The sequence below is a fragment of the Oryza sativa genome, chromosome 1, assembly GCF_034140825.1.
Source record: "Oryza sativa Japonica Group chromosome 1, ASM3414082v1".
In the NCBI taxonomy this organism is placed as follows: domain Eukaryota; kingdom Viridiplantae; phylum Streptophyta; class Magnoliopsida; order Poales; family Poaceae; genus Oryza; species Oryza sativa.
The window spans coordinates 8594010-8617581 of NC_089035.1; the positions used below are offsets into that span (position 1 = coordinate 8594010).

A 23572-nucleotide genomic window follows, 5' to 3' on the forward strand; every position below is an offset into this window, starting at 1 on the left:
GATAGATGATTGTTGATTTCGGATGGTTTCAATTTTGAGGAGCCCATTAAATCTTGCCAACTTTGCAAAAGATAAAAGAATATGACCACATTTTGTTTAATCTTATACTATACAGTTGAAGTCATGGTTCGAGATCTTGTATTTTATCTATCTGCGTACCTATCTGCAAATAGCTCTACGTTCACTTTAAATGCTGATAATTTTTTTTTATAATTTGACATGTATATAACTTTATCGTTAGATCACGATGAATCCAGGTTACAGTGGTGTAGTTTGATTGATAAATTCTTCACAAAATACAGTAATATATATGAAATCAAAAGTAAGAGCTGTATATGAAATTTTACATTATTTTCAGTATCATAAAAATTCATAATTTCAATTTTATCTAGCATGAGCAAAATTCCTCTAGTTCACGAGGAAAAAAGAGAGAGGGGCACATGCACACCAATTCTAGGATTCGAATCAAAATATGTAAAACAACTTATTCCTTTCACCGTCTGGCTATGGGCATGGTTTTCCACCGCCTCTATACCATACAGTAATATATAAGATATATGGACTGTCTAACAGTTGCTTGAAAATTTTTAAAATTCAATTAATTTTTGGACGACTAGAATTACAACGAGATTCGTGCGCTCTTTTTCTCTGTCCTCCACCCGGCCAGTACTAGGACGACGCCCGACCATGCTATCTACGCAACCGCACAGTCCCTAGCCTCGCCGGCTAGCCAAAAGGCATCAATGGCACCGGCAAGGCCCTTATCTCCAGGGCCTCCCTCGCCTCCGCTGCTAACGCCGCCTAATGGTGGCCTCCATTCCCGCGGATCCGGAGCCCTCATCGCCACACCGTCTGCCATCAGTCCAGCCGCTCTCAACGTCATCTCTCTAAGCTTAGAGAAAATGTTCCCATTCCCTCACCTCATCCTCTGATGCTGTTTCCAACCCCTACCTGAGCCCTGACTCTAATCCGTAGGTCCTCTAACGGAGCCGGTTTCATCGGTGATAAAAAAAAAACATGAAAGGATCGGCAAGAAGCTCGTTGTTGTCATTGTCGCCATTGCATGTAAGCCATGGCTACTGCCTTCCCCTCTTCTTTCCTTAGCTAGAGGTTAAAAACGACTCCTACGGCTAGCTAGTAGGTGACTAAGATTTCCCCAAATCTCAGTGACCTAAAATCTATCATTTCCCTAAGCAATAGGTACCATAAACTGAACTACAAACCTTAAGATATCCCATGATACTACCTTGGAAGGCCTACCCTACACCATGCACTCTCCAGATTGAAAAACTCAAACCGTTCTGGTTTGTATAATTAATCGCATCTATAATTAATTAATATCATCTTGTCGTCTAAACAAATGCTAGCTGTTGGGTGACTTGGGGTCGCACTAGCATCAACGCAAGAAAATTGTCAGTCTAAACAATGTTCTATTGTTCTGTATCCGGTTCTGTCGTTGCAGTGTCCCTTCATATATACACGAGAAAATTAATTACTAATTGTTGCAGATTACACTGATAATCTTTTTAGGACCAAGATTTGGGTGATCTTTTTGCGAGCTAATATTGGATCATACGTCGCCATCAATCGACTAATTGAGAGATCGTCATAGCATCTGTTTTGATGATCAGCTGTTGTTTAATTTCGTGTTCGGTCAATTCGTTTTTTTTTTTTAAAAAAAGAGAAACTGAAAATGAAAGTGAGAGGTCACCTTTGTACGCGGTTGGTCGCAACAGGGACATCATGTATTATTATACTTGTATACTATGGATGAAGGCTAAGCAGACACAAATTTCTGCCAATAATTAGTTGTTTAGGCGATGTGTTAGTCTTGCAGATTAGGGCTGATACATATTGTCTTGCAGATTAGATACGTTTGACCAAGTTAAACACCCAGTACCCATTATTGGTTCCTAGCAACTTAAACCCTCTCCTAGTTCAGCAGGAGATGTAAGGGAGAAATATTCACAAGTTTTTTTTTCGTACTACAACAAACTACGAGTTTACAATATTTTCTAAAAAGTAAAGAAAAAGAGAGAATATCATGTAGTTAATTTAGCCCAGCATAATATAGTCATTGGTTTTGCTAAAAATATGTCATCACACTTTTTACTCGGTTTTAGTCATTTTTTTCTTATAGGATTGCTATCCCCCTCTCTTTTATATGTAAATATGTTTTTGTCACTCCTATCTACTATTTCAAGTAGGTAATCAATCATTTTTATCCTAGTTCTCTTATACCGTGTATTAAATTGAATAAAATATTTGTATTGGAATTTATAGTGTAAGCTTTAAAACTTATACTGTAATTACAATATAAATGTAAATAATTTACAGTATCATAAAAATGACTGGTTTTCTAATGAAAAATGTCTCCATAAAGGCATAAATACTCTGTCAACACACTCTACTCTTTCCAATCACATGACACAAATTTGTTTTTCACATCAACTCTGCTATCAAGGAAGGAATAAGTTTACTTTAGATCCGTCGCTCGACGTCGAGTTTAAATAGTGTCCTTAAACTGTAATATTAGATATATCGCATCCGGTTATCTGTAATATCAAGGTACCCAAGGTCTAATAGTAGTAATGTGCCCAGCTTTAGCTGATATGGTGAGTTGACTACGCTCAACATGGCCGAGTCAGCGTGAGACCCACATGGAGCTCATACGTCAGCAAACCAATCTTCTTCCCCCTCTCTCTTTCTCTCTTCCCCATCTTTGTCTAGGCCTCCAAGGTGGCGGCCGATGGGGAGAAGGGCTGCAGACGTGGTCTTCTTCTCAGGCAGCATCCATTTCTTGACGATGACCATGAGCAGGCCATTCTCACAATGTGTGGAGATGTCGCCGGTGTCCGAGTCCTCTGGCAGACAGAACTTGTGTGCGAACGACCTTGGCAATGCGTGGCGCTTCAATCGGATGTACTTGCACTCGCCTTCCTCCTCCTTGCTGTGCACAAATCCCCTAGCCCCCGGTAAGACCCACAACGAAAGCCCGCACCCAAACCTTAGCAAAAATCGAACCAAACAATGGCGAGCAGGATCTACCGGCGCCATTGTCATCATTGTCGTCGTGTTCACCACTGCCAACAGCGCTTGGAGAGGGAGGGGAACAAGGGAAGGGCACGTAGCTCGCTGGCCTTCCTTCGCGCGCCCCTCCAGCTTCTCCCCCACCAGCCACACCCGCACCGCAGCGGTCTTCGTGCTTTCTATCCTCCATCGCTGCTTACCTTCAAGGAGGGAGGAGAGAAAGTCCAGAGGGAGAGAAGGGCAGGGGAATGAGCCAATGAGGCGCCGCCGACCAGAGGAGATAGAGAGGAGAGAGGGTGATGTGGAGGAAAATGGGACCCACTGTTTATTTTATATTCTTCGTTTGACTAACATATGGGCCCATATATTTTTTAATTATGCTCCTAGTGCCATGTGAGCGCTATGTGGGACGAGGACAAAGTCAAACTAGTCACGCCGATGGCATGTCAGTCAAAACCGCCATTCAAACTATTTTGGGACATCTTTTGCACTGATTTTGAGAGTTGAGAGATGTGTTATATATATGATATTATGGTTCAAATGATGCGATTTAAACTGCACGTGAAGATGGGGGATCCAAAGTAAAACTTATTCCATCAAGGAATGCAACGTTGCTTGATGAAGCCAATAGATCATGGGCCTAACAAAGAACAACTCCCGGCTTGTATAGCGGTGTGTAGTTTATTTCCGGCCCATTTTTCAGCAGTACAGAGGTCTCCGGCCCACTTGTAATCCCCCATCGCCTTGTTGGTTACTCGAGAGCCGAGACAGGTGACAAGAACTCCCATATATTTAGGTTTATTAATGCTCTATCAACATGTTCACATATATTTAGGCAACTTAAGAACAATTCAAATCGATGGCAATTAACTCGCACCTGCATATAAGCATATACAGATCAACATATGATTAATTATAAGCAAAAACATGCGTACATTATTACATATAGCAGAGCAGGTAGTACATATATCTAGCTACACAAATATATAGTACATAATTATTAAAGACCTCTATATATATGCATCAGCCACACTCACTCATGTACATGATACACATACAAGTAAGCAATTGATATAACACACTGCTGATAATTAATACCCACCCACAAGGTAATAAACCAAATCGATCAGCGACGACACATATGTATACCACTACTCATCACTCTCCATGAACTCTCACACAGTCACACACACAGTCATAAGAAGTATAATAAATTCACACACACCACAACAAAGATGAAAGACGAAGACGGAGACGAAGAGAGAATGATAGCCTGCATGCATGCAAGGTGGATGGTCGTCTACCTTGCATGCATGCGAGCCTATACATAGGTCAATTTAGGCGTCGACGACGCGGAAGGAGTCGCGGTTCTTGACGACGATGTCGTACATGTGGACGGAGGAGAAGGCGGAGAAGTCGGCGGGGAGGGAGATGAGGTCGAGGGAGCCACGCTTGTGGAACTGGAAGAGGGAGGGGTCCTCGTAGTAGCGCTCCCACCCGAGCGCCGTCAGCCGCGCCTCCAGCGCCGCGTACGACGACACCACCTGCCCGCTCGGCGTGTGCACCAGCGCCTTCCTCCTCCCTCCCGCCACCGCCGTCCCCGCCGTCGCCTGCTGCTTCTCCACCAATCTCACCACCCCGTTCTTGAACACCCAAACCCCTGACATCTCTTAGATCTCTCTCAAACTCTTTTTCTCTAGCTCTGATTGCAAGAAGAATGAAGAATGTGCAAGCTAGCTAGAGATAGCTATGGGTGGATGGATGGGTGCAAGATAGGGAGGTGAGGGGGTGTATATATACAGAGGAGGAGGAAGAAGAAGGTAAAGCTAGTGTTAGGAGCTTGGAAAGGGTTTGTTTGTGGGTCAGAGGTGACATGTGAAAGGGAGACAAGACAGAGATATGGTAGTATGTACATGTGTGCATGCATGCATGTACTGCTAGCTAGCTATAGCAGATATACTAACCTACTACTATGCTATTAGATATACTAAGAAATAGAGATATCGATATCATAAAGGATTTATAGATATATGCGAAACGAACGAACGATCGTTCGTTCGTCTATAGTAGTTTAGTATCGAGTATACGTGGGGTCGTAGTTAGGTTAGGTCATGATATCGAAGATGTGCTGTAGCAATAGCTAGCTAGCTCTCTAGCTCTGCCCCCTCTCTTCCTCCCTCCCCGTGTTTCATTTGTTAGTTAAGGATTCCTTGTTTAATTTTCCAACATTATGTGCTTGATAAGCTACCTGGAATATATCTGTGAAAAGAAAGAAAAGAATGAATGAAAAGATCGGTGTGTGTGCATGGATATATACCTAATTGGAAAAATCCGTCAGCTAGCTATACCTAGCTAGCTAGTGATCGTACAATCTCTAAAAAGAAGAAAAATAAACTAGTATTTATTCTCTAATTTTTGGGACAAACCAAAGTCGATTGAAATATATACATGCATGCATGACATCAAGGGTTCTCGATTATCAACACATGTTATCGTGTGACCATGACGCGTAGAAAAAGAGAGATAAAAACCATATGGGTTGTGTATATAAAATGCATGATTAATCGGTTAAATCCTAATATCCATGCATCTTACTTGGACCACAATGATAAATTAGTGTTATATATCCCATAAAGCTAATTGATTTCACAATGGATTGATATATAGATAGATAAGAATTTTCATATGGTAACGAAAATAACTTGTGATGCTGTGCGAGGAATCCTACCTACTTTCTTTTCTCGAAAACAAAAGGGGTCTATTTATCAAAGAAGGGAATATGATTCACTTCCCATAGTTTACTACTTTACTTAGCCATCACACAAGAGAATTTCAGCTGTACGTGCATGCCCATCTCTTTTCGAACAATTTTTTTTTTCTAGTGAAAGTGAATTCTGGCCGATCGACAGAGCTAAGATCACCTTTTATCAGGAACAAAACCGATTCTCCTAGCTCATTGTCAAGTATATATTTTGTGTACGGCAGGACATAATTTTTTTCTTTAATTTTTATAGCTCTAGCTATATTGATTGACAAGCTCAAGCTAGCATCTTCTGCAGAAAATTTAAAAAGATTTTGGTTTATCTTAGAATACCACATCTATTTATATATATATGTAACAAAATTATTCCCATAGTGCGCACGCAATGGCGCATTAATTTGGTTATTGTGTTCGTTCCCTTTGTGATAATATTGGTGCACGTCTGTCCCTAAAATTTGGCACACATTTGTTTAATCGAGGCCTGTTTTGGTTGTGTTGTACGGCAGAAAAATGAACGCCCCATAATTAAGAAATGTTTTTCAGAGTTAAAAGTTTACTTTTCAAATTTGTCTGGCCGATATATATATGCTAAAAGTTGGCGTTAATCTTGCTCCTCAATCAACCGATTAATCAATAGAAAGGTTCCAATGACTTAACCTAAACATCCATCATATATATGCTTTCGGGCGCCACTGCTTGTTTGTGCAAAAGGTACCGGCCGAACATAGTACTGTTTTAAAATCCTCAGTACAGTGGTTCCGTGTTGTGACAAATCACACATAAATATACCACAAGTTCTAAGTTAAATAAACATAATCACCAGCTTTTTAAAATTATCGCAATGCTTAAAATCATAATATTGTTGGATAACTAGCACCTACAATATATATCATGGTGTATATGATCGAAATGTTTTCTTGACAAATCTATGGATATGTTTATTTTTGTTTATTTGTTAATGGCCAATGTTTATAGTTTGTGATTTGCTAGATTAATTTTCAGATGCCTGAAAATTTATAAATTTTGAGTAATTGAAATTGTACACTGCTACAATTGCAGTGCTATACAATATGCAATTTTAGTTATTTGAACTGTAATGTTGTTGTTATATATTGTTTTACTTTATTTTTATTTATTGTTTCGCATGTAAGTTTGCATTTTTTTTATGAGTTATAAGTTTATTTCATATAACCAGGCACCTGAAATTAGAAATTAGTGAGAAATAGAAACAGTTTTGTACAAAGCTACGACTACAACCAAAGCAATCGAACAACTGATAATTAAGAAACCTAGCTCGATCTCTACCTCTTCTAGCCAATTCAACAAAAACTGCACATTTTGCTCACAAAGAATGATATGAAGGAATATGTGTGGAGAATGAAGGGATTAATCATGAGAGAGACATGCATCATTTATCCACGAGAATATATGGTCATCACTCATTTGACAAGCTAATAGCAATGGTACGACATGATCGACGAAGGAAATGAGATAAACGTGTGGCCCTAAGTGGTAGAAGAATAACCTATACCAGAAAATTTTGATCATGAGCTTGCTCAAAACGACTTATATATATTACCAATTGGATATATATACGCATGTCTTTTGGTTAAGGTCATCACCAACTTTCTAATTTGTGAATGGCACCTTTCGTTCATGAGCTGTCGCCAGTACGTACACTCTTGTAGACTGTGGATTGAGATGGAGAAATTCTAGACGGGGAATCGTATTCGGTCGATCGTATATGCATGCATGCAGCTGCATGTGTCCACAAATATTCTCACTATATTATATGAAACTGTAGCAAACTATGTGCATTCAGTGGAAAAACACGGTACTTTAATTTAGTGTGGTGGCGAGTTGGGCGTGCATATTATGGGTGAAAACGGTACGGAAACTTTCCGGATTCCGGACCTATTTTCGGAAACGGAATCTGTCGGTCAAAATTTTTTCGGAATTTTTTTGGAATGAAAACGAATTCGGAAATATTTTCTCGGAAACGGGATCGAAAATGATAAGGGCAGTTTCCGTCGGAACTCGGAATCGGTCGGAAACTTTCCGGAATTTTTTTCGGAATTTCCGGAAATTTTGTGACTGAAATACCCTGGATTCTTTTTTTAGCACTGAATAGTGAATACCATAGTGTTTGGCCTTTATTTTTTAAAAAAAATATTTGTTATGCAAATCTAAAGTTACATACGAATTGTTGACCGTTGAGACTTGAGAATTGGATTTATCAGTTTGAGGGGTTCTTGTATTCCGATAAATTTCCGTTACCATATTCACTCCGTTTTCGGTTTCGATAATATTCTATTCCGTTTTTTATCCGGGATTTTCGATTCCGAAAAAAAAGTATGAAAACGAAAATGATAAAGATAGCTTCCGTCCGTTTCTGTACCGTTTTCACCCCTAGTGCATATATGACTTCACTTACCAGGTTTAAATCCTAGCGTTTAAAGTTACGCACATAAAAAGTTGCGTTTAGTAGAAATGCAACATGCATGTGCAGTGTATATATGATTTCTAACAGAAATTTAACGAGATTTATCATTAGAATCATATCTTTTAAGTGCATGTGAATTTTTGGGGGACGCTAGAGCCGATGCTTCGAGCCGAACCTTTTTTTTACTCAGAGGTCCGGCACTGATTTCGTTTTCTGTAGTAGTGTTATAAAGAATTAAAGCGTACGTCCTCTTCATGTAGGAGTATGTGGTAGCTAGTGTGATGTACATCCATCGATATCGAATGATTAACCATGCAAATAATTGAAAATCTAGCGGCTAGCTAGCATGCAATTAGCAGGGCTGAGCTCGTGCCTAACTATTTGATGAATTAAACACGTGCGCTAGTTCATCGTTCATACGTATATAATTGATATGTTCCTGCATGGGCATGTTGATGGAGCTAGCTAGTCGTCGATCGATCGAATCATATATCTTTTATGTGATTGATATTCTCCCCTTTTCAGTTCAGAATATATGAGATCGAGTCATCGATCTTATTTTGCTAGTTAAAGTACAAGTTTTTAGTTGCCTAACAATGTACAAACTCAGGCTATTATATTCGATCTGATTAGTAGTCTGACTAGGACAAGTCTCTACAAGTTACTACAAAGATTAACTTATTAATTAACTATACTGCTGATGCCTCTCAAACGAATCATCAATTAACAAGGCTGATGTGACATTTTGTTCAAAACTTGGCTTCTCTCCACGTTTCACATTTCGTTTTGACGATCAACGGCCTGTGGCAGAAAAATATATATTGCCATGGTTTTCACTCGCTTTATTGGATTCATATTATTGGAGAAGACAGGGAATTTTTTTAGTTTGACTTGGGTTAAATTTTCATTAAAAAAAGTTATAGAAGAACGGCAGAGATGAACTAAGTCATCGATGAAATATATATTACTCCCTCCGTTCCCTCCGTTTCATATTATAAGTTATTTGATTTTTTTTTGTCAAATTTTTAACCAAGTTTATAAAAAATATATACTAACATTTTTAATAAAAAAACAAACATATGAAAATATATTCATGCCAGATTTAATGAAACTAATTTGGTGTTGTAGATGTTGTTTTTTTTATAAACTTAACTAAATATAAATAACATTAACTAAGAAAAAAGTCAAACAATTTATAATATGAAACAAAGGAAGTACTTGACAAAAAAAAGGTAAAAATGTACACTCATAATTAAGTTGTATGCAAGCCATATCGAGGCCAATAAAACACCATACATAAGACATAAATTGATCCTCATTTAGTTACTACCACATTCTCATTTTAAATGCACTTGTGGGTTTTCTTGTCCAATGTTTGATCATCTGTTTTATGTGAAAAAAATATGATTTTTTTTAAAAAATAGTCACACATAAAGTAGTATTTATGTTTTATCATCTAATAACAACAAAAATACTAATCATATTTTTTTAAAAAAATAAAACATATAGTCAAACATTGAACATAAATAGTGTAAAACTGCGATCTTTCTGGACAGGGGTAGTACTCAATTTATCCAAGGACTTACTTGGTAGGTCAAGGTAATATTATAACTCATAAACAATCTCTTTTTTCTTGATATACAACATATATTTTCTTAAATAAATTCAACAAAGAATTTTAAAAGACTACGTGTAAAACGTACACGCACGTAAACCACCATAAACATACACCACACTGCCCTTACAACGCACATCTGATAGCCTGATACGTCACCTGAAAAAGACCACGCATGTGTGCTACTTTAGGATGGCCTCAACTATCCTACAAATGATCCAATTTTGTAATTACTCCTTCCATCCCATTATATAATAATATATAATGTAAGATATGATCAAACTCGATACGGTCTCCAAAACTAACTAAACTTTAGCTCATAACTTCTCACATACTATAAATTTTGTAGCAACAAAATTATAACCATACGAAAGTATATTCAAATGTCAATACAAAGATATTATTTTTAGAAAATAATATTCGATTTATATTGCACTAATTATTGGTTAAATATTTTCAAAGATGAATCTTACAATATATGCACGCCTTATATTATAGGATAAAGAGAGGACTATAAAAGAGTCCTTAATATTTTCTTATTTAATAACTTAATGAATCATATTTATTTATACTACCACCTTAAATACCGACATTAAGATACCACCGCTTCCACTCAACACATGTTACTCTAGCCACTAACGGGCAAGGCAAAAGGCGCACACAAGTTAAGACTGAACTTCGATCCTATCATGGATTCGTGCTAATCTCCTGTAGTCTATAATTGTGAAACGTACGTGCTAATAATATACCTCCAATCTAGGATGGTTAACCGATTGCTCTTCCTGGAAATCGACTGCGATGGAACGTATATGTGTAGGGAATAAATATCGAACCTGCTGATATATATATATATATAGGATGGTTAGCCGGTGAATCGATCCGGTGCGCGTCGCTATATCATGTGCGCATCAACTTCAGTTTTACCAAGCTTCATGGGGCACAACTCTTGCCATGGCAATGCATGCATTTCGTGCATACCATTCTACGTCTCACCGTGTGTTTAGACTAATAATAAAACAAATTATAGATTACAGATTCCGCATATAAACTGCGAGACGAATTTATTAAACCTAATTAATCCGTTATTAGTAAATATATTTACTGTAACATCACATTGTCAAATCATGGCGTAATTTAGGCTCAAAAGATTTGTCTCGCAATTTACATGTAAACTGTGCAATTGATTTTTTCACATTTAAGGCCCCATGTATATATCCAACATTGGATGTAACGTTTTTAGCAAAAGAAATTTAGGATCTAAACAAGGCCCAAGCATATATGCGTCAACTTTCAAGTCAATTCAGTGTTATTAGTAGCTGTAGCCTCCTAGATCTGCTCTTGTCAATTGACATGACATCTGCACCAAGCATGCATAGATGGATGCATTTATGCGCATTCTGAGTGATACTTTGAACGAATATAATCCGGATCAGCTCGATCTCGAATGGCTTGTCGAATAGTTTCAAAGATACGTTGGAAAGAAACCCATAAACTAGGGGCATGTTTGGTTTGACGAGTAGGGCTATGAATTCACCACTAGTTTGGTTTGAGGTATGGAATAAGTTTGTCCATAAACTCATTTCTCAAAGGCCCATGCTAAGCTATCAGACGAGGAAGGGAGGATTTCATAATGGACCACACCATCCTAATAGATGATTTGATTTCTCTAACCAAACAGCCCATTAAAGTCTCCTTTCATGGACCATCTATATCGAAAGCAGCAAACATCCAAACTCGGACCAAAGAAAGATGAGCATATACAATCAGAATAAGCTAATGACAGGACAGGTATTGCAGGGTTCAAACATAAGTCGGATGCAATCGACTAAATGAGCAAAATGATGATGCAGCAAGTTAGCTTGGGGCGATTCAGATGAGGGTTTCCAAGTGTGTGATTACAGTTTCTTGATCCCAGTATATATATGAATATGCATATAGCTGAACTCGAGATTGCATATATATATGATGATTAAAAATAAACAGAGATTTGGGCAAGAGCGACCAAACCAAATAACTTTCTGACATGAAACTCTCTGCAGTGGTGCACACTCAACGGCCTGCTCCGCCGATAAAATTATGTACCGAGGAGATGGATTCGAAGCTCTGAATCATAGTGCAATGACAGTCAAACAGTTAACTGGACTTCAGAATGACCCCTGTTCCATTTCAGACATGAAGAGATAAACGGCAAGTGAATGAGCTTGCCACTGCCTATCTATCTATGATGAATTTATTCAGGTGGCAAGATTACCACCTTGGCCATGCCTTTGTCAAAGTCAGTTGAAGCCTTATTCACAATGAGTGGGGGTCCAAGTGAACTGATGCTGAGAGGGTAAGTCGAACTGACGCAAAAAAAGGAGACGAGATCTCATTCACCATATGCCAAAAAAGTCCCGAGAAGCTTGCTGAAGGTGGTTAGAGCTCTCCACCATGAGTTGTAACCATGCCACCAGCTCCAGAAGTTTGAGGTCGGATAAGCATGTGTGGAGCGTACGCTTTTAACATTGCTCCAGCAGGTCCGCATGTAGTACCAGGTGACGCTGACTGGTTGGCTGAAAACTCTTTGGTTAGAAGGTATTCTGGCCGCAAATCAGAAGAAGATGAAGGTGGAGCCACAGGAGCAACAGCGTAATTGAGGGGATAGGGAGCAATAGGCAAATCAGTAATCGATGACGCTGAAGGGCTATAGCTTAGAGTACCCATTGGGTGATCAAACTTGCAAGTCGGACCAAATTTGCAAAATCCATGCTGTGTATAGTAAGCACATGGTTGGCTACCCTGCAAATCAAGGAAAACTTCATATGAATAATTGAACAAGTGCAAACAGAAACAAATAGAAGTGTAATGTATCATCCATATACAAGAATAGCTTGTGTTCGTAAGACATGGTATTAATGTCCATATTTTTATCAGAAGGAACTCAGTCACACTAGATTCTATTTCGACTGTCATCGCTTAAAGAGACAACAAAATGCTACAGGTAGTTCCAGGAAAATATATCGCAAATCGCAAAAAAAAAAAGGAAAAAAGAAAGATACCACTGCAACCATTGCAAGGTTGAACATAGAACTAAATGAAATTTACTAGCTACTGACAGCACAATATGCTGTCACAACAAAGGGGGGCATCAACTGTTGGTCAGATTATTAATAACTTCCAGTCTTCTGCCCTTCTCTGAGACTGTGATGCCATGCAGAAAAGAATTTTATCTTCTGTGTTCTATAAAAAGTTTATTTCCTTAGCAATAATAGATACATAAAGGCAAATATGTAGAGTACCACATAACAGAAAATCCTACATTTTTCAAGTTCTACCATTTGTCTCATACTAGCTACTACCATTTTTCAGCCTGCAGTAGAGGACATAAATGTGCAAGCAAACAAGCAAGCACTCATAAATTGGTACAAAATATTAAACTGTGAGTAATCAAGGGTATTTCATTTTGAAAAGAAACAAGAGAACAGAACACATATTAGGAGATTGACTCCAAATAATGTTTTTTAAAAAAGGTCTACAAAGCCACGTACAAGGCCGACTTCATGGAACCGGTGCCCCAACCTTGCACCGCTTAAGCCGCATAAGCATCCGATTATGCTGCATAAGCGCTACAAAGTGGGTTGACAGCACGAAACCGCACACCACTTTTCAAAACATTGACTCCAATAAACATCAAAAGGAACAAAAGGGCGTTGCCCAACAAAGATAATGCCATTTAAACATCGTTAAATACAAAAACATGAGAGAATTATATATTCCATTAACAACTAATATATCACTACTTTTTAACAGTATACTTTAAATTGCAACCCGGAATGATTTAAAAGAACGCAATGGATCACATTTGCATTTGGTACTGTTCAGGAGTTCCTGCCACCTAACATTATTAATTATTTATGTGTCGATGCGGGGAAACTGTAAAACATTCAACTCAAATGCAATTTACAGTTGACATTGAATTTCAAGCAGAGCCAAGTAAGTCACACAGGATCAGTAAATAAAAGCTAATGCAGTAAATGAACAGTTTTTTAAAAATGTGAAGGTGGCTTGGCTTCATCACTGTTTCAGCCAAAAAAAAGGAAACATACAACAACGTAGGTTCTTCTATGGCAGAACTTTACTAGATGCAACAGTTGTAGTTTTGGCATAAGAATCTCCAAAGTTTCTAGGCTTCCATGAATAGGCAACTAGACTAAACTACGGGTGTGTTCGGCACTCTATTTTCCCAACTCTCCCCTCTTGTTTTCCGCACACACGCTCTTCAAACTGCTAAACGGTGTGTTTTTTGCAAAAAGTTTCTATACGAAAGTTGCTTAAAAAATCATATTGATCCATTTTACTTAATTAATCACGCGCTAATGGACCGGTCTGTTTTCCGTGCGTACTGTTCCTGTTGGGAACCGGCTGGAACAACCACAGCCTACATGTGTACACCAAAACTCACCCGTCAATTTGGTTCTCTCAATACAATAAACTATATGGCAAACTTATCTGGGACAACATATCAAATACTAATCCAGACTCAAGCGATATACATTTGGACTGACTATCCTGGCAACAGCGTGCTACACATAGTTTAAGCATATAAAAGCAGATATGTGTTGGAGCTACTCACCGGCCGAAGAGGAAGACCAAGAGGACTCAGCATACAGTTAGACTTAGGTGTATTCAAATACTGAGGATGATGATATTTGCATGCAGATCCAAATTTACAACTCCCTGTCTTCAGATAATACTGGCATTCAGGTTGCCCAGGTCGCGCAGGAAAGGCAGGTTCTTGTTTACTGCTACTTGAAGGCATGGTTGAAGAAGATAACGGTGCATACTGACTGCCATAAGTGACTGCAGCAGAAGGCCCTTGGTGCGATAAGCCATAAAACGGCCCTGCTTGAACAGTTTGATGCCCCCCAGCTGACGCAACTTGGTTCACAGGTGACTAAGAACATAAAACATAGTAAAGAGGTCAATACAGCTTTTTTTTTTCTTTTTCTGACACTTACATCAGCATTATTTGTAGCACAAAATTAAGAAGTCATCCTGAATTGTTCTTACAACAAAGTATGAATCACGTTAAATTTTCTGGGTCACTCTGTAGCCAATTCTCTTACCAGCCAATTCTCTTATTTTATTGTGATGACTATAAATGTTCAAAGTACATCCTTAATAAGAAAAAATAAATTTCTTTCTAGATAGTTTGTACTAGATTAGAAGATCTATTTAATAATTTACTAGTCATATGCCCCCTGTGTCGCAATGGGATCTAAGAAACATGGTTTAGTTTGATCGTAACATAGGTGGCCCTGTTTTTTCTCGGTCCTTTTCTACAACGTTTTTTTATAGGTGGGGATGGAAGCGGTTTTATAGGGAATGGTACGTTTTTTTTATGTGGAGGGTGGGATAGGGAAGGAAAGGTAAACGATTGTGCTTTTAAAGTAGTAGAGATAATAATAACACCCTTGCTCGATGATCCACTACATGTGGTACAAAGAAGAAAATGATGACAAACTTACAATGTAAGGGTTCCATCCCTGCATTGGTACGACTGTGGACGGAAGCATCATTGGTGGATATGAGCCTGATAAAAATGATCCTGGCAAAACAGGAGGCCTCCCCATTTGCCAGCCAGCAAGATGTTGATATGGATGAGAGGAAGAGATAGGCTGAGGCTGAACTGGTGGATACATGTTAGGTGTCTCTGAAACTCCACCAATTTCTGGGTGATGGAATTTACATGTAGATCCAAATTTGCAATGGCCAGTTTTGACATAGTAGGTACAATCTTTCTCACCCTGCACATAAGAAATTTCATCAGAAAATGAAAAAGGCAGGCCACTACTTTAATAAGAATTGATCGAATGAATTATCTCACTGAGCGTAGAGGGTATCCACTGGAATTTAACATGACTGCTTGCACAGAGCCTTCCCTTGGGTGATCATACTTGCAATTAGAGCCAAACTTACAAGTTCCATTCTTCATATAGTACTGCATTTTTTATCACAAAATGTTAACCCGAAGAGTATCCAGCACATGACACACACAAAAAAAAAAATCATCTGTAGCCTAAATAGGTTGCCCACTTCTATAGGCACATTTTTTTGGGTTTGATATGATCATATGAGTGAGAGCTTGCACAAAATGAGAATCAGATAAATTACCTCACAAACTGGTTGCCCCGGCCGTTCTGGATACTCTGCCGAATGTGTGGTCTTCCCACCTCCATTTAACTAATAAACAAATAACAATATGAATGTTTAAATCAAAAGCAGGATAAAATACCTCGATTTCAATCCATTGTCATGAATTCACAATCATTACACTCTACCTAAGGCTCTAATCTTTACCACCAGTTCAAAGCACATGGTCCATCTACTTGATCCATAAGCAAAACATAGATTAAAAAAGAAAAGGGGAAGCGTTTGCCAACAGAAAAAAAAAGGACCAGACAAGTGGCTAGGCCTGCATGTGGAGCTCAGAATTGTCCACATCAACCATAAGACCGAGACACCAAACTAATCAAGCAAACCATCGCTACCAGCAAAGGCGCAATCAACTTTCACTTCTATGCTCACAAGATAAGATCCCACAGGCCATAAGTAGAATTAATTCTCGGCGAGAGGTTTCAGCTTGAAGCCCCCCACCTCAAAATCAACCGGACGTAATCCAATAGGGCGGTCATTGTCACCGTAGCTAAAGTCAGGAGGTGAAAAAAAAAAAAAGAGGAGTAGAGCAGCGAGAGGGGGAATTGGTGCTCACCACTGCTGCGGCGGCGCGATCGCGCGGGTGGTTGTAGCGGCAGTTCTCCCCGTAGCCGCAAGCCCCCGTGCGGAGGTAGTAGACGCAGTCCGCCTCCCCCGGCCGCTCCGGCAGCCTCCCTGCCGCCACCGCCTCCCCTCCGCCACCCCCGCCGCCGCCCAGCCCCATCCTCCACATCGACTCTGCAGCAAACAAGCACAAAAACCTCACAACGCCGCACACATTCGAGCTCGAGCACACGAAGATCCAAAACCCTAGCACCCCCCCAAACCCAAACCCCAACCAAAACCGCAAGGGCACGGGGTTTGGTCGGGAATTCCGCTTCCGTACCTTCGAGCCCGGTGTCGGTGCTGCCTCCACCTCCTCCTCCTCCTCCCCCCTCCGCCGCCGCGTACGGCTCCATCACCACCACCACCCCAAACCTCTCCGCCCTCCCCCCGCCGCCGCTCCTCCCGCGACCGGCGATCGGAGACAGAATCGGAGGCGAAATTGGAGGCCCGCCTCCTCTTCCCTCCCCACCAAAATCTCGGCGTGGCTTGCTCCTCCTCCTCCTCGTCGCGGCCGCCGTACGGTCGCCTCGAGTCGCGTGGCTTTCTCCTCTCCTCTCCGCGTGAGTGGGACAAGGAGGCGGAGAAACGGTGGTGGAGTAGGCGCCAAGGGGAAAGTGGCAGAGAAGGGAAAGGAAAGGAAAGGAAAGCGAAGGGGGGGGGGGGGGGGAGGGGGGAGGAGGGGGCGAAACGGAAAGAGTAGACGCGTCTCCCTCCCGCATTCAATGCGCGGTCGTCGTGACGGTCGCTGCCATCTGCTGCTGCTGCTGCTGCTGCTGCTGGGTTGGCTGGCAGGTGGGCCCCACCGCGTCACGTGCCCTCTCGCCTCACGAGTAGTAGGAGGACGACGCTGGCTAGCACTAGCAGTAGCAGCCTAGTGGTGATGGTACTGTAGCTATTTCTTGCGTGAGAAGGGAATGGGTTTTCTTTTTTTCCTTTTCGCACAAACTCCTTTGAAAGTGTTTCTTTACACATTTTTTTTCACACAAGATTCTGTTTATTACCCAAACTCTATATTTAGGTGGTGTTTGAATGTCCTGAAGACGAAGATTAAGTGTTTCACGCAAAACGAGGTTATAATAACCTGTGATTAATTGAGTTTTAATTATTCCAAACTTTAAAAATAGATTAATATAATATTTTAGAACAACTTTTATATAGAAAACTTTCGCACTAAACACACCGTTTAGCAGTTTGAAAAATGTGCCCCGAGTATCCAAAATTTAATCCAACTTTTGTTGGAGAAAAGAACACGGCCGTGTTCTTTACATAAATTCAAGCATCACCTCCTTTGTTCTCCAACTTTGTTTACATGTTGAATTTTGATTTATCTTCTGAGTTTGTGCGGTATACTACATACACATAAACTACATGCACATAAGTACAAATTGATAGCCTTATAATAAATGCAAACAAGGAAACCACAAACTTAAAACTGATTTATTATGGTTTTATCGATTAAGCTATACTGGTTAACCCAACTTAGTTTGTTATGCCACTCCACAAACAAAAAGAGAGTGAAAAGCCTTTGGCCATCCTCTCTACGATGAATAAATTATTTTTAATTTTTAAAGGAAATGAAAACCATCCACCAATTCACTCCTGATGCTCGGTGTTGATTCTGGCCGCAAATGAAGCTACGATCCATGAGCATCAATCTCTTGGTTACACATGTTGTTTATTGTTTAGAATTTTTGTATCAATTTTGTGGCTAACATCATCCTCATTAGGATAGCCTTGGTCGTTGCCTCATTGATAAAGACAACATTAATGTCATCAATAATAGAATTTTCCATTGCCAGTGGTTCAAGGTCAACAACCGGTGGATCTGTCCAGTCAATAATAAAGTATGTATGACCAAAACATGGATATTCAATAAAAAACGTGGGTCAAAGTTGTATATGTCAATATCGATGATGATGTTAATGAGATGACAACACTCCCGTCGTGATCAGCAATCTTTTGGCAACATCGACGATATCTGTCGGATGAAACTAGAAATCCATTGGCAAGCTGGCCAAGAAAATGAGCCACATCACCATAAGTGAGAATATGATAGAATCCTCACTATTGTTGAGTTCCTTTAGTGTGATGGTGGTCAAGGATGGATGGTCTTTTATAGTGGCCTATTCAGGCCACCATCGGTTGGCATATGCTGTTGTATATCAGCACAACTAGGCTGATGCTTATCAGCATAAGTTTTTCTATCATCTGATGCTATAGTCTAAGGAGCCAACCGATGGGCTGTTGCTGAAAATCAGCCTTAGCAACAGCCAACCAATGAGGCTGTCAAGTAGTGGCCTATTCAAGGGGTGGCAAAAAGGTGTGCATGTGTGCTACAATGTTAAGTGTGCCACAGTGTGCCACCAAGAAATGTGAGCTTTGGTAGGACAAACACACAAGGAAACACACAAAAAGGGCAACTCTCCATGCTGAGACAATTTCAAATGGTCTAAAAGAAGTCTCATAATCTACACTCCTCGCCTAGAAACATGATAAAGATCACCTTAATATTTGTAGCATAGGGACATTTTAGATATGGCTTGAGGTGATTTTAGAAATATGTGCAAAATTGTGTGGCAAAGACATTTTGGGAGACATTATCTAATATTTCTATGTGTAAAGGCATTTTCTCGATACATTTTGGGAGACAACCAACTCCTCGTCCGTCGTGTGGAATTGAAACCCTGAGGAATCTCCCATGGATCAAAGTTGTAAATGTCAATATTGGTGATGGTATGTATAAGGGATGACAACCCTATTTCACTCTTGTTAGGTAATTGACAAGCAATTCCTCGTCTGTTGGGTGGAACCGAAAGCCCGAGGAATCTTCCATTGGTTAAATTTGTAAATGTCAATATCGGTGATGATGTTTATGAGGGAATGGCAACCCCATGTCACTCCTCTTAGGTAATTGAAAACCAATTCCTCGTCTGTCGGGTGGAATTGGAACCCTGAGGAATCTCCCATGGATCAAAGTTGTAAAATGTCAATATCGGAGATGATGTGTATGAGGAATGACAACCCTATGTCGCTCATCTTAGGTAATTGAAAACCAATTCCTCGTCTGTCAGGTGGAATTGAAACCCTGAGGAATCTCCCATGGATCAAAGTTGTAAATGTCAATATTGGTGATAATGTGTATGAGGGATGACAAACCTGTGTCACTCTTGTTACTGGAGTAATTGACTAGCAATTCCTAGTCTGTTAGATGGAACCGAAAGCCTGAGGAATCTCCCATGGGTCAAATTTGTAAATGTCAATATTGGTGATGATGTGTACAAGGGATGACAAACCGGTGTCACTCCTCTTAGGTAATTGAGATAAGCAATTCCTCGTCTGTTGGGTGGAACCGAAAGCCTGAGGAACCTCCCGTGGGTCAAATTTGTAAATGTCAATATCGGTGATGATGTGTATGAGGAATGACAGCCAATTCCTTATTCCTCATTTCTTGGGTGGAACTGAAAGCCTAAGGAATCTCCCATGGGTCAAAGTTGTAAATGTCAATATTGGTGGTGATGTGTATGAGGAATGACAACCCCGTGCCATTCCTCTTAGGTAATTAACAATCGATTCCTCGTCTGTCGGATGGAACTGGAACCCTGTTGACAAGCTGACCAATGACATGAGCCACATAGCCATACATGGTGTATGGTTAGTACTTGTGTGACTTGGGTTCAGATAGAATCCACCATCCCCGTGGAGTATTGATAAGGACTCATCAATTTGTTTGTCTTCTTTCTTTCTAGTATCTGTTCTTTTTATGTGTAGTAATCCATGGTCTTATTTGTAAAGTCATTGCACAAAATCACTTATGACACCTTGTTGTACATTGTGTTGGGGAGACTCAATGGTCATGCAATGTCCTCTATTATTATTTTAGGCAGTGTGAAAAAGTTGAAACCCTACTCTTTAACACACATAAGATGGAATAAGGAAAGATGTAACGAGATAGAGCATTAGAGCTAACCACATAGTCCTAGCTACCACTGACACAATCCTTCGCAAGTTTAAGTTTATGTAAAGAAGATCTAATTGTCTCAAGAAAAAAAAAGCCCCTAGTGTAGAGGCACTCCCTAGAAACACTATGAAATCACCTAAATATTTGTAGTATAGAACACATTGTAGAGATGGTTTTATAGACATGTGCAAAATTATGTGGTAGACATTTTTTAGACAATTTCTAATTTTTTTCTATATGTGTACAGACATTTTCTCGATACATTTTTGTCTCTCTAGAGGCATTGTTTAGAGGGTCGATTTATGTTGAGTAAGCAGCTAAGGATATATCTTTGTTTGCCTTTAAAAGTTTACCATGTCCCTTATTTGTCCCTCATTCTCTCGATGGTATGTGGGTCAACATGCCATGGGTAAATTAGGGATAATGTAAAACACATGAAGATTAACCATGATGTGAGGATAAAATGGTTAATTAGTCCGGTGAATACCGAGATTGTGTTCTTTATCTGTTCAAAAGAAGGTAGTGGTTTTTTAGGAAAAAAAAGTATTGAGTTTAAGTATTGGTCATACCAAGATAGACACATGATTATTATTTATCTCAGTTTCATCATGATCTTTTATTACAGTAGTAGCACAATTAATCTAGTGTTATTATAAAATGCTTCCACTCCTTGGAAACTAGAAAACAAAGAGTATTTAGGCATTTTGTCTCTCTGGTTGTACCAACGATGCAAGAAAAGATATCTATGTGATAGTACTGGAAATGACTATAGAACACTATACACACAACACAACACAACACAACACCACACACACACACACACACACTGACACACACACACACACACACACACACACACACACACACACACCCCTACTGTTATAGAAAAATGCTTCTACATGATGTTTGTGTTGTAGTTGCATATATAAGAACTACCTTGTGTCATGATACCACCGCACAATCAATTTTCCATATGCTTTCTATTTTTGTGAGTAAATCTAATAGTGGCTTGCAATCCATATATACTAAAAAAACCATATTTGAGGGGCGCTTTTTGAATCGGATTAAAAATATGTGAAAAATTATCTCGTAGATACATTTTTTAGACATATTAAATTTGTAGAAAGTGTCTTTTCAGACTAGCAAAATTAGAGTGTATCTTTTCATACTAGGAAACTTAGAGCCTATATAGGTAGTTTATGTTAAGTAAATACAATAATACAAGCCACAATAATTGATAATCATTTTGCTACTCATCAGGTGTGGATATTATGGGTACCCCATACCCATATGGCATGGTTATCCGACTAGTCATAGGGGATAACTTATATCTATGGAATATGTAATAAATCATGACTCGGGTATTACGTTTCCTTATATATTACGGAACAGCCTAAAGTCCTGGTTTGATAATATTGTAAAGTAGATTTAGGAAACCGATACCGTATTGGTTAAGGTTTCTATCTTGTAATCCTGCCCCCCACCCTATATAAGGTGGGCAGGAGGCCCTCTAGGGGGCATGAGACAACCTGATCGTCAGATCAATACACACTCGGCGGATTCAAATCCCCAAACAGGAGTAGGGTATTACCTCTCATTGAGAGGGCCTGAACCTGTCTAAATCCTTTGTCTCCACATCCATCCACTTTTAGGTCTCGTGCGCTACCCCGTTTTATTATTGCCGAATTCATGTTTCGACAGTTGGCGCGCCAGGTAGGGGGTGCGTCGAGTTTCCTATCAACGAGCGCGATGGAATCAATTTCATGAGTCGCCGACTTCGCTTTCGCTTTGGGAGTTTTCACTTCCTTTCCGTCGACCACTTCTTCAAGCTCCTCTTCTCTGACTTGATCCAAATCAGTCAGGGGGAAACTCAATCTGATTTTTATCATTATTTATCATATTGATTTTTAATCTCAGATTAATTTCTTGCTATTTTTTGTTGTTGTTCGCATATAACTACGCGGCACTATTGAGGCGATTGATGCTGGTCATGGACTCGAGGCGTCTCAGCTTTCCGGTCGATCGGCCGCGAGTCCACTCCGCCGGCTTGTCCTCGCCACCGCCATTGCTGATAGCAACAACGACTTCACCGCCGGCCTGCCTCCGTCGCCGCCGAGTGGTGCCTCCGCCTACACGGCTGGCCTATTATGCCGCCGCTGTTGGGCGTCTACGACTTCACCGCCGGCCTGCCTCCGTCGCCGCCGAGTGGTGCCTCCGCCTACACGGCTGGCCTATTATGCCGCTGCTGTTGGGCGTCTACGTCTTCACCACCGGCCTGCCTCCGTCGCCGCCGACTGGTGTCCTCGCCTATACGGTTGGTTGGTCACACCACCGTTCATGGGCGTCCACGTCTTCACCACCGGCCTGCCTCCGTCGCCGCCGATTGGTGTCTCCGCCTACACGGCTGGCCTATTATGCCGCCGCTGTTGGGCGTCTACGACTTCACCGCCGGCCTGCCTCCGTCGCCGCCGAGTGGTGCCTCCGCCTACACGGCTGGCCTATTATGCCGCTGCTGTTGGGCGTCTACGTCTTCACCGCCGGCCTGCCTCCGTCGCCGCCGAGTGGATCCTCCGCCTACACGGCTGGCCTATTATGCCGCCGCTGTTGGGCGTCTACGACTTCACCGCCGGCCTGCCTCCGTCGCCGCCGAGTGGTGCCTCCGCCTACACGGCTGGCCTATTATGCCGCTGCTGTTGGGCGTCTACGTCTTCACCGCCGGCCTGCCTCCGTCGCCGCCGATTGGTGCCTCCGTCTACACGGCTGGCCTATTATGCCGCCGCTGTTGGGCGTCTACGACTTCACCGCCGGCTTGCCTCCGTCGCCGCCGAGTGGTGCCTCCGCCTACACGGCTGGCCTATTATGCCGCTGCTGTTGGGCGTCTACGTCTTCACCGCCGGCCTGCCTCCGTCGCCGCCGATTGGTGCCTCCGTCTACACGGCTGGCCTATTATGCCGCCGCTGTTGG

The 23572-nt window shown here is 40.8% G+C and overlaps 2 protein-coding genes across 2 annotated transcripts; both read right to left on the reverse strand.

The window, feature by feature from the left end:
• Positions 1-3899: 3899 nt before the first annotated feature.
• Positions 3900-4792, reverse strand: LOC4326229 (flowering-promoting factor 1-like protein 1). Its single transcript, NM_001401636.1, has one exon. It carries the CDS (start codon positions 4695-4697, stop codon positions 4368-4370), a length of 330 nt encoding a protein of 109 aa, NP_001388565.1. The 5' UTR covers positions 4698-4792; the 3' UTR covers positions 3900-4367.
• Positions 4793-11679: 6887 nt separating this feature from the next.
• LOC4326230 (zinc finger CCCH domain-containing protein 5-like) lies at positions 11680-17299 on the reverse strand. Its single transcript, NM_001401637.1, has 7 exons — positions 16931-17299; positions 16601-16782; positions 16003-16071; positions 15716-15829; positions 15357-15635; positions 14462-14782; positions 11680-12627 (listed from the first exon to the last, which is right to left on the reverse strand). The coding sequence occupies exons 1-7, from the start codon at positions 17001-17003 to the stop codon at positions 12265-12267; spliced, it is 1401 nt and encodes a 466-aa protein (NP_001388566.1). The 5' UTR covers positions 17004-17299; the 3' UTR covers positions 11680-12264.
• Positions 17300-23572: the final 6273 nt, after the last annotated feature.